Source organism: Triticum urartu, chromosome 2A (genome assembly GCF_056163025.1).
Source record: "Triticum urartu cultivar PI428250 chromosome 2A, HENAU_Tu73, whole genome shotgun sequence".
Lineage (NCBI taxonomy): Eukaryota > Viridiplantae > Streptophyta > Magnoliopsida > Poales > Poaceae > Triticum > Triticum urartu.
This window is the reverse complement of record NC_141874.1, coordinates 10,320,529-10,332,628: the sequence shown is the minus strand read 5'-3', so window position 1 is coordinate 10,332,628 and position 12,100 is coordinate 10,320,529. Positions and strand designations below refer to the sequence as shown.

The following is a 12,100-nucleotide window of genomic DNA, read 5'->3' as shown; positions in this document are numbered from 1 at the left end:
ATGGCACACTACAGGTGCGCCACTAGCATCATGCCATTAGTATTTTTTACTAATGGCGCATCACGCAGTACGTCATTAGTATGTTCCATGGTGCGTCATTAGTATGCCTCCCAGGGGCCATATTTACCCATGTGCTCTGGCTTACTAATAGTGCACTAGTTGATGATGCGCCACTAGAGAGCTCTGGCTTACTAATGACGCACTAGTTGGTGGTGCGCCACTTGTATGAATATTAGAGATTTTTTTTTCTTTTCTGATATTTGTACAGGTTACAAAATATATTACTGGACAGAATATAGACGGCACCACACATCAACAACAAATTCATCGAATACAATAGAAGATTAGTCTCCGAATACAACTCACCATATTAGTCTCTGAATTCAAAAGACCCAACAAAGATAGAACATTACAAGTCTCGAGACCGCGAGTAGCGAGTTTGTCTTCACATTACAAGTCGATATCGATCATCTAAACTAACATCACATAGAAGAGAGCTGCGGTCATCACGATGAGCATCATCGCGATGAAACTGGCCTTCATCCGGTTCCTCCTCCGCTCCCTCCTCTCCCCGGCTAGATAGCGCGCATATCTAGATTCCGCCTCCGCCCTAGTGGTGTACCCTTTGTAACTGTTACCGCTGAAACGGTGAACTTGTCTCCGACACTCCTCCCAGTTGTCATAGACTCCGGAAACCTTACCCTTGTACATGACATACGACGGCATCTCTATGCCATAGCCAAACAAAACGTTAATAACAATTCACAGACAATACATAAGCAATATATAAGTATGCAACAAAAGGATCGGAAGAGAAAAGCAAGACATTAATAGCACGATTCATGGTCCTACTAATAAATAGCATCGATTACATCTAAGTTGGACGACTGTCCAAACCAAAGAGACATACAAGTTCATTAAAGTTTAATTACAACATGAGCTAATCGATATTCCAGAACTACACATAGCCTCACTACTTTCGACTCGACTCAGGGACCGAAGCGTGGATGAAGCCGTCGTCTCTCGTGATGGTCATGAAATTACGGGCGTTGTCAGCCTGCATTTGTAGCGTTGTGTCTATCTCACTGTTGGACGGTTGATGTTTGAGGTAGAACTGCCCCGAGGTATGAAGGACATCTTGATGAATGATTTCTACAAACCCTGACTGGATGCGAAAGAATTCTTGTCTGATGTCCGCGTCCTGGATTGCCGACAATCTTGCGGCCCAATCTTTGAGATTATTTGGTAGCAGAAGGTCATTATGGTCCCGTACGATCGTCCGCATGTGATGGAGGGCGTAGTAGGCATCCTTCTGACCGCCAGGCGGCTGCTTGACGCAAGGGAACGTCGTATTATGGGCGAACACGTGCTTGCCGTACTTACGAATTGGCCTAGTGAAGGTGCCTCCAGATCTGGCATAGCCGGGGAGAACATCATCAAGAACTTTCTTGATATTTGCGCAGTCTTTCTTCGACTGACGGTCTGAGTCGAAATATGTGGCCATGGAATATTTCGGTCTTAAGAGGATGAGTGTGCAATGTGTGTCACTACACAAAACACGGAATGCTAGAAAAAAAGAACGATCGAAATCTAAGAAATCATATGTTACGGGGCGGTGAGGGGATGACTTACTCGGGAAAGTAAGGCACGAGGAAGTTATCCTTATCTGGATTTGCCAGAATGACGCCTTCGAGGTATGAACTCGCGACTTGCCGGTCCCCAGCGCTACCCAAGATCTTGGCACGCATGTAGAAGGGGTCGACTATCATGATGTCCGGGGTCTTGTCTCTAATGATCCGCATCTCCATACTCAGCGAAAATAGCCAAACGAAGGTGTAGTGTAGAGGATGAAGGTCAAACATAGCAAAGATGTCATCAAACCGCAGGACGATCGTACCCCCAATGGCGTTATCCACAAAGCCCTTGCCCTCTGGCACCTTGGCCTCGAAAACCGGGTATGCCACATCATTCTCGAAGAGACGCCACTTCTCCAAAGAAAGAACACTGTCATGCAGACTCCGCAGAGCACCGGTTGCAGCATTGAGCAGATTAGTCGGTAGCATCGGCCTACCCGCCACATGCACCCTCCTCGAGATATCCTTAGGTGAAGGTGGACCGTCCTGAGCACGGATCGTACTCGGTGCCGGATGGCTGGCACCCTTGTTATTCTTTCTTTTCCGTCCCTTCTTCTTCTGCTGTAATGGGATCGAGTTCTGCTCACAGACTGCCTTCTTGAGTGTGTTTGGGCTAATAATATTTGGCACCTAGGCTATCTGAGGCTCGGTGAAGGCGGCAACTGGAGGCGTCTCCTGAGAACTGAACGCCAGACTACCACTACAAGAAATATGTCAACTTATGACCTTCTGTCAGTGACCCTCGAAGAATTGGTCATAAATTTATGACCATTTTAGACCAATTGGTCAAAAGCTGTTCAGGGGGCTCCAAGCCCTAAACCATTGCGACCATTTTGGTCAGAAAGGTCGTAATTTCCTTACACGAAATGGTCACAAAGCAAATAATGCTAGTCCGCTGCCTTATTTCTAGTTGTTAATGACCAATATAGATGGTCATAGCCTTGTAGATTGTGGTGGGTTGTGATGACTAGGCGCCATCTCATCAGTTTTGCCTATATGTCATGTCCATGTGGCAGTTTTTGCCCTAGGTTGTGAAGCAACCTATATTTCTATCATTCCCAAAATTCCCAAAAAAATCCCATAAATTCTTTGGGGCATATCTTCATCAAATATGTAAAAATCCTTCCTTGCCTAGTTCAAAACTAATTCAACAATATTCATTTTCCTATTCTGTTCACAACAACACTTTATGAAGGAAGTGCTATTTATTTATTCTTGATTGCCCTCGGAATGTTTGGGACTCTTTCCTATCCAAATCATTACCGCATGACAAATTCAGCTCCATTTGCCTAGCAAATCTTCCTCGGCAAATTTCCAAAGTTTTTGTCCACCTAGAAGCATTGTGAAGGAAGTACCTTTTTTATATCTCTAAATGACATGAAATTTATACAGTTCCTTCATATGCCCAAATTATCACCCTCCTCCAAATTGCAGCTCAGTTAAATCATCTATGTGAGCCCAGGTTCAATTTATATTTTATGGCCAAATTGGCACGTTGCAAAGCAAGTGTTATATAGATCCCTCCTATTACCCTCAAACTTTTCGGGCACTCTTCCATACCTAGATCATTGCCACATGATAATATTCAGCTCAATTTTCCTAGCAAATCTTTCTCGGGAAATTTCCAAAGTTTCTACCTCGAGAGAAGCTTTGTGAAGTAAGTACTAGCTAGGCTTACCCAAATGATCTGAAAATTTACCAGCGCATGACCATACCTAAGTAACTTATCTACACCAATTTTGAGCTCATTTCATTCATCCAATCTCTCTCACTAGTTTTCCCAAGTTTTTGTCCATAGAAAAGCATTGTGAAGGAAGTACCACTTTGGCATGTCCAAATAGTATCCATTTTTTACAGTGCTTTCCTATGCCCAAATAACCATCCTCCACCAAATGCCAGCTCAATCCATTTATTATTTTGACCCGAGCTTCAACATTCGTAGTCATGTCCAGTGTGGTAGTTTGCAAAGCAAGTACCACCTCGGCTCCTCCTTTTGAGCTGAAAATTTGTGAAGACGGTCTCCTTAGTAACTGATCATCCTCAGCCAAAACTCACGCCCATTAGCCATGTACATTTCTCGTATCGCTAATCAAACACTTGGCTGCTAATTCATGTTTGAGCATCGATTGGTCTCCTCGTGAGAATCTTATGTTGTAATTTTCTTCCTAGCACCTACCTGGGGAGTGCCCAAGCCACTAGACATGCCTAGGCCACCCAGAACACATGGCAACACCACGGTCACGCGGTGACCACGCGGCGGGCATGCGAGTTTACGCGCTCTAGAGTTCGGGCCCTCGGCCACCACCCAAACCTCGACGTATCGCCACCAAACCATGTATTTATGATTAAATAGGTACTTATGTAACTAGAAATGATTTTTGTAAAAAATAAATAGCAAACTATGAGGCAGCTGCAGTTCAAATTTGACCCGCTTCCACCTGAATCGGCGGAAATTTGTCTTTTTCACGAGAGGTGGATAAAAACATTTTACACCCAATCATCTTGTCAATTGTACATTAAATATGTCCTAGTATTTTAGAAAAATGATTTGGTCAAATTTTGCAACAATTATTTGGTAGGTCCTTCACAAAAAAACCCTCCTTTTGGGCACTCAAAAATGGAAAATGGTTTTTTCGTCCAAAGAAAATGAAAACTTACTTAGGCAACATTGTTTGCCATTCCAATATGCACCCTTGTGCACAATATGAGATCATTTGAACAAACTATGCCATGGATGTGGCCATAAGATTGATCATTTGGCCTGAAAGCCATTGATCTCCACACGTGATAGCTCGTTTCTGATAACACTTTTTTAAAATAATTGCCGTATTACAAGTTTGTTATTTTTCCTAGGAACTTGGCCACATATAATGACACAATGCGAAGGTTTCCCAATTTTTTGATTTTTTTGAATTTTTTATGCCCGTTTCAAAATACGATCAAAACGGCGGGAATGACCGTTCCTAGCTAGTGGTTGAATCTTGAATTTTTTTTTGGTGTTTCTCTAATTAAATAGATACTTATGTACCTAGAAATGATTTTTGGAAAAAATAAATAGCAAACTATGAGGCACCTACAGTTCAAATTTGACCCGCTTCCAGCTGAATCGACGGAAATTTGTCTTTTTCACGAGAGGTGGATCATAACTTTTTACACCCAACCATTTTGTCAATTGTGCATTAAATATGTCCTAGTATTTTAGAAAAATGATTTGGTCCAATTTTGCAACAATTATTTTGGAGGTCCTTCACAAAAAAACCTCCTTTTGGGCACTTGGAAAATGGAAAATTAATTTTCCGTGCAAAGAAAGTGAAAACTCCCTTAGGCAACATTGTTTGGAATTCCAATATGCACCCTTGTGCACAATATGAGATCATTTGAATAAACTATGCCATGAATGTGGCCATAAGATTGATCATTTGGCTTGAAAGCCATGAATCTTCACTCATGACAGCTCATTTCTGAGAACACTTTTCTAAAATAATTTCCGTATTACAAGTTTATTATTTTTCCTGGAAACTTGGTCACGTATAATGACACAATGCGAAGGTTTTCCAATTTTTTGATTTTTTTTGAATTTTTTATGCCTGTTTCAAAATGCGGTCAAAACGGCGGGCTTGACCGTTCCTAGCTAGTGGTTGAATCTTGGAATTTTTTTGGTGTTTCTCTTATTAAATAGATACTTATGTACCTAGAAATGATTTTTGGAAAAAATAAAGAGCAAACTATGAGGCAGCTGCAGTTCAAATTTGACCCGCTTCCAACTGAACCGGTGGGAATTTGTCTTTTTCACGAGAGGTGGATCAAAACTTTTTACACCCAACCATTTGGTCAATTGTGCATTTAATATGGCCTAATATTTTATAAAATTGATTAGGTCCTATTTTGCAACAATTATTTGGTTGGTTCTTCACAAAAAAACATTTTTGCCACTCAAAAAATGATTAAAAATAGCTAGAAATATGAAAAATGCATACAAATTGGTCCTAATCCATAAAATGTGGTCTAACTCTAGTGAAAGTTTGTGTGGTACCCTTTTGCAAAATATTTTTGATAGCTACTTCATAAAATCCCTCTATTTTTAGTATTTAAAAACTATTTTACATCACTGATTTTCTGAACCAATCGTAACTCTGTCCACAGATTGATGACATGGCGTCCATCCATCCATCCATCCATATCTCCATCCCACATCCATCCATCTATCTACAGAAAAAAGAAAAAAGAAAAGAAAAGAAAAGAAAAGAAAAGGAGATACCCCCGCCCGCAGGCCAAACCCTAGCTTAGATCCCCCCGTCGCCCCCTTCCTCCCTCGTCCCCATCTCCTCGCCGCCGGCCCCTCCCCGATCTCGATCTGCCGCCGCCCCCTCCCCGATCTCGATCTGTCGCCACCCCCACCGCCACCATCGACGACCCGCCGCCCCCACCGCCCCCCCGCCCTCTACTCCACAGCCGGCGCCCCTACCCTCTCCTTCTCCCCTCTCCCTACTTCCCAGATCCATTCGACCGCGGCGACCACCTCCTCCACGGCCACCTCCTCCCGCTGGCGACCGCATCCACTCCGCAGCCGGCGCCACCTCCCCTCCCCTCCCCTCCCCTCCCTGGCTAGAGGTCCCCTCCCCTCCAAGGGCCCGCCGTCGATGAAGGCCGGCAAGGCCAGCTTCAAGGGCTCGCAGGAGGCGCAGCACCGCATCCGCGTCACTCGCAGGAGGCGCATCACCGCATCCGCATCACCCAAGCGTCAAGAACCTCGAGAAGGGTGATGATGATGGGTGGATCTCGTCGATCCGCACCTCCTCACCCACCACATCGCCAGATCCGCGACATGGGAAGGTGTCCACGAGCTCCGCAGCTCCCCTCTGCATCGACTACGGCCACCAGTTCAAGCTGGGCGCCCCCACATCGCCGGATCCGAGCTTCTTCCCCGTCGGCCGCCGCGCGCCTTCCCCCGTCGATCCGCGTCGCCCTCGCTGCTCCGACGTCTCCGGCCTCCCCGAGCTCGTCATCCGCACCGCGGTGAGCCCCTCAGCCGATCCCCCTGTTTGGCATATCAATCGATCAACATGTGGAATTTTGGGCTCTGATTATTCTGAGAGAGGGATGGTACCATCTCCAAAATACATTTGCTTTCCATTGATTTGAACACCTGTTATGTGCCATGATCTTAGTGCGTATCCACCATTTTTTTCTTCAAATTTCTATTCTTCTACTTACAAACTACTAAATCTGTGAAGTGACCTAAAATGTCTTGCATTTGATTACATAGGGAGTAGCAGACAAGTGGATATGCCAGTTTGATAATTAGTACTTGACCATAATATTTAGGTGGTTATATGCAGCTTTGTTTTCTGACTTGTTTCTCTTAGCAAGTAATCATTTGTAATGATGTACCAAGTTGGCTCATTCAATTTTTTTACATTTCATATTAACCCAGATGGACATGGGTCAACAGAGATAATATTATTACAGCATGTTGAGGCAGAGAACTACATCTGTTATAGTTCTTCTCTTGGCTCTCTGGTTAGAAACAGAGATGTAGTGTTTTATTTTGATGAATTTATGTAACTTATTTTATCCTTGTAAGATTCTTCGACTTATCTCAGGTTCATAATTGTTTTAGTAGTTACGCTTCAAGTGTTGCCGAAGATGGATGTTTGTATGCTGATCTAGATTGCTTCCAGTGCACTTGTTTAATCATTTCAAATGGTTTATGTTGGTGACCTATCTGCAGGTCATGGGGAAGCAAAAGCTCAGTGTCAAGACCGAGGAGGACTCCAATCCTCGTGACTAGATGGTGGCAATGGTGGATCTGCAACTGCTCACTGACTTTCCACATGATTAGATGGATCTGCAACTGCTCAACTGTTCAGTACTATGATATATCTTTTATTTCTAGTTCTTATAATCATTATAGGGCAGTAAATTGGCTATATGGGCAATTCTTTGTTGTTAGCTGTTAGCCAAGAGATCAACTGTCCTGGTTGAAGTCATAGCCCAGAGGATTTTAGCTGTTAGCTGTTAGCCAAGAGATCAACTGTCCCTCTTCCATGCTTCTGCTCTGCTATTCCAATTTTTGCCTTTTGTGTTCCCTCTTTTACTAGTACAGTAGTTTATTAGTACATGTATATATGGTAGCCGAAGTCCACTCTTTGATACTGATGTACTGAGCAGTAGCAGTAGTAGTTCAATTTACATGTATATATGTTGGTCTGCTAGTCTGAAACAAACAGAAATTGAGTTGCATGTCCAACACAACCAACAGAAAGAAACACTAGCAGCACTACTGCCTATGCTTGATTTCTGCAGTAAACAGAGCTTAAAATTTGCGTGCTCTCTATTTTTTGTTCATTTTCTCATATGATCTGATGCGTGCTCTCTTGCTTGGTGTGTGTGCAGTTTGGTACCATCCCGTGGGGAGGGCCAGGGACAAGCTGCTCCGGTCCGGCAAGGATGCGCACCATCTGTTGTTGCCAAGGCGATCTCTCTCTCTCTACATATCCTGTTATGCATTCAGAAGATACATTCTATAGTAAAGTATGGTTTTGTTGATTAAACTGCTGCTATGTTCACTTCAATGAGAAAAAGTGTAGTTAATTCAGGTTGTGAACATTTTTTAGGAGTTATGTTAAGACACATACATCACAGCACTTTGTTGAAACCAATTGGAAAACAATGGAATAGCCTAACAGGTCATGTTGGCAGTTTTTTAACATATAACAATACTTAGGGATATATGTAACTGTTTTGATTCTCCTTGCAGCACCCACCCAAGTCCTTTATTTTTGGGGTACGGTCCGTCACATATGGTTCTGGACTATCCTGTTTTGTGTACTATTCGTTGTCTTGATCATTGTTTCAGTTAAATTCAGTCCAAATTCAGTCCAAGAGTAATCCAAATTTAGTCCAAACACAGTCCAGATATTGTTTTGGTTTCCTTGTACTCCAAATTCGTTCCAAACACAGTCCAGGAGTATAAACAAGTTTACAGATTCAGTCCAATTTCACTTGTGCAGGAAATTCACCTGTGCGGCGGCGGCGGGGAAGGAGCAGCACCGGCGGCCCTGACAGAGGAAGCCACGTTGCCGTTTTGTTTGTTCCCAGCCTTCACTATGGTTGTCCAGCGAGTCCGGCATGTCGTCATTTTCTTGTAAAGCAGTATTGTATCACACTTGTAGAGCTTGTTACACATGTAGATCTTGTAAAGTACTGTATTACACATGGTCATATGTATTGGCAACGTGATCTGGTTTCTCTTATTTGAAGTATCATGTGTGCTTTTTTCTGCCAAGTTAAATACTAGTTGAAATATGAAGAATATGAGCCTGATAGATGGGACTCACTTACCAGACCCAAACCTGACAACTGGGACCCATCTGATTGGTGGACCCATTTAATAAAAAAAGGAAATTAAAATTATTTAGATGAAAAGGCCAAGGCCCAATAATAAAAAAGGCTGCAATGCTGGGCCAGGCCCATGAAGTCGACCAAAAATTGACAGAAAAAATATAGAAAGGCTGAATTAATGGGCTAGGCCCATGTAGAAAACTGAATTGGATCGGGCTGAATCTTGTGCCACATCAGCTTGCCACGCTGGATGCCTACGTGGACTGGGGAGGTTGCTAGTGACCAAAACAGAACAATAGGCTTATTTTGGTCATAAACGTTTGCGACCATTCCAGAAGAAAGGTCGCTATAGTCAGTTTACGATGGCCAGCTTTTGACCTTATGTTTTTGGTCACAAAAAGGTCACAAATGGAAATTTGTGACCATTCAGTGACCAATAGTGATGGTCACAAGTTGACATATTTCTTGTAGTGTACGCCTGTTGCAATTTGGTTTCTCCGCGGTACCAGCATGATAGTGGTCGTCTTTTTCAGGGTTGGGTTCTTGAGAAGGAGGCCCAAAGTACTTATCGACGTTGGTAAATGTACCGTTGTCGTTGTCGTCGTCGTCCGGATCCTGTGCCATATGCATGTTCGGATCATGTGCCATAGGGATGTCCGGCATGTCCGGTAGCGTTGCGGTGGTCTTGCCATGTCTTGGCGCCGGCACGACTGGCGGTGTTGTCTGTGGGGTGGTGTCCCCCGCCCCCAAACGAATCTGGCTCTTCGGCCAAAGCAGGGGCCAGCTTACGCAGGCACTGAGGGTCATCACATCATCTTCGTCGGCCCCAGCAGGTCGAATCGGAGGTAATAACTCATCGCAGCCTGGCAGCACCCGAACCAGTTCAACCCTATACACGGTGGGTGGCATCGGATTAACGTGGAACACGGGGTTGCCCAGTTGAACGATTCTGCCCTTGGCGACATCGATCAACTCACTGCCTACGAAGTGCAGGAGAGTGCATGGAACGTCGGCGGCGCCCCGCGAAAACATGTAGGGCGTTAGGGATGCCCAGTCAAAGGCAAGGAGATGAAGTCATCGGCCGAGAGGCTTAATTAGTTACCGTGATGGCGTCGAGCTCGGCTAATGTCGAGGCACCGCCAACGGCGGGCATGCAACTGACGGAGGGGCCGCTTGCTGCCGAGGTGCCGGCCGGCGTACACCCGGGTGCATTAAGCTCCAATGCCCGTGCCGGCATCGGAGACACCAATACTGCCTCCGCCGGAGACACCAATGGCGCCCCCTGCGCGTTGTGCGAGTTGCTGGCCGTGAAGCTGGGAACCGGTGGCGGCCCCTGTTGGCCGCCCACAATCTACGTCGTCAGCCCCTTAATCAGGTAGGCACAATGGCGGTGAGCGTCGATCCCAGTTGTTGTTGCACTTGCTATTGGACAATCTCCGGAATCCGTGCCACTTGTGCCTTGAGTTCTTGAACCTCGCGCGACTGGCTTTCCAAGCTGGTCTTTCTCTCCTTTTGCCCACCAGCGTTATAGTATGACGACCATTTCATGGACAAGCCTTTGCCCCCACACGACCAGCTGACGACGGCTTACTGAGCTTAGCCTTGTTTTTCATTACGTTCAACGCCCTATTTAGGGTGATGTCCCAAGGGGTGCTCTGAGACGACCCCATGCTACTGCTTTCAGTCGCCTGCGGTAGGAATGTGAACCATTTAGAAATTTGGCTTCATTAATTAGAATGCAACCATATGGAGCTAATTACGCGGGGGTGTATTCCTTACCAGAACACGCTCAAGCGCCCTGGTCTTTCGGATCCATGGTAAGCTCCTTCGTTACCGGGTCCTCCATGTACCGGGCCCTGACATAGTTCCTGGTCTGCTTGTCACGGTATTTCTTGAAGCGGGGCGGTAGGCCTTGCTCGGCACGCTCCGCGTCCTCCTTGTCCCACATAGGCTCCGCCACTCTGTAACCGCCGGTACCGAGTTTGTGTTCCCCTAAGTTCAACTCCCGCATTTCTTTCCCCCACTGACTTGATTCAGAGGTTGTGCTGGTCTCGCAGTTGATCTTGAATTCCTTGTAGTCATCTTTGCTGATCGAAGGATTTTTCGCCTTGATCTTCTCATAACTATCACCTTTGTCAATCATTCTCTTCACCGCGCTTCTCGAAGTAGATAGGGCCGTGCTCATCGTCGTGAGGGCGGCACTTTTCACTTTATTCCCTGAGAGGCGTGTGTTTGCAAAGTCAGCGGGGAACCTGTATCGTTCGTGCAGCTTTGTGAAGAGGAGGCTGCGCAAATTCCCTCGGTCCTTATGCCTTAGGTTCTCGGTGTTGATCGAGACGGTGCTCCAAAGAATGCACCCGAGCTGAAGCGAGTACCCCTTGACTAATTCTTTGGGCGCTGTTGGATGCCCGTCGGAGTTCACTATAGTAAATTCCTCCTTGACGGTGCGGAGCATGTTCGGGCGCCGGTCCTTCCATTGCCTCTTCGGTTGGCTGCCATCTGTGCGTGCGCTGCCATCATCAGTGGTGGCATCCTCGGCGGCACCATTAGTTGTGTCATCCCCGACACCACTAGGGGTTGTGTAGTCAGGATCAGTGTCTTCCGCGGCGTCCTCATAGCGGTGAGGTTCTTCCTCCATCTCCTGGGACAACTCCCAGAATTGCTTGCCCGAACCGCCGGCCTCATCATTGTGGGCCATGTTTCACTCTAAATAGGAAAAAAGTTTGGTCAAAAAGTTGGTTATTGTCAAGGAACAAGATCATGGTCTCATCATTTAGGGTTTGTCGACACCGAGGCATCCTAAAAGCTAAGCTTTTATCATTTAGGGTTTGTCGACACCGAGGCACCCTAAAAGCCTAAGCTTTCATCATTTAGGTTTTTATCGACACCGAGGAACCCTAAAAGCCAAGGTTTTATAATTTATGGTTTGTCGACACCGAGTCATCCTAAAAGCTAAGCACTTGGGCCTAATCACTTGGCTCTATTGCCACCTATGGTTTAATGTAGCAAGAATAAAGGGGAAGTTGATCCTACTTAATTAAGTACTAAGATACCCCGGCCCATGCATTAGTCACAAGTACCCCATATGTCCTATTTTTTTAGCAAAGTCATGCTAAAATTCA

The 12,100-nt window shown here is 45.4% G+C and overlaps 1 protein-coding gene across 1 annotated transcript; it reads right to left on the bottom strand.

The window, feature by feature from the left end:
* Nucleotides 1-8,652: 8,652 nt before the first annotated feature.
* On the bottom strand, nt 8,653-11,676 carry LOC147982828 (uncharacterized). Its single transcript, XM_087540553.1, has 2 exons — nt 10,956-11,676; nt 8,653-8,840 (listed from the first exon to the last, which is right to left on the bottom strand). Exons 1-2 carry the CDS (start codon nt 11,674-11,676, stop codon nt 8,653-8,655), a joined length of 909 nt encoding a protein of 302 aa, XP_087396679.1.
* Between the last annotated feature and the right edge of the window lie 424 nt (nt 11,677-12,100).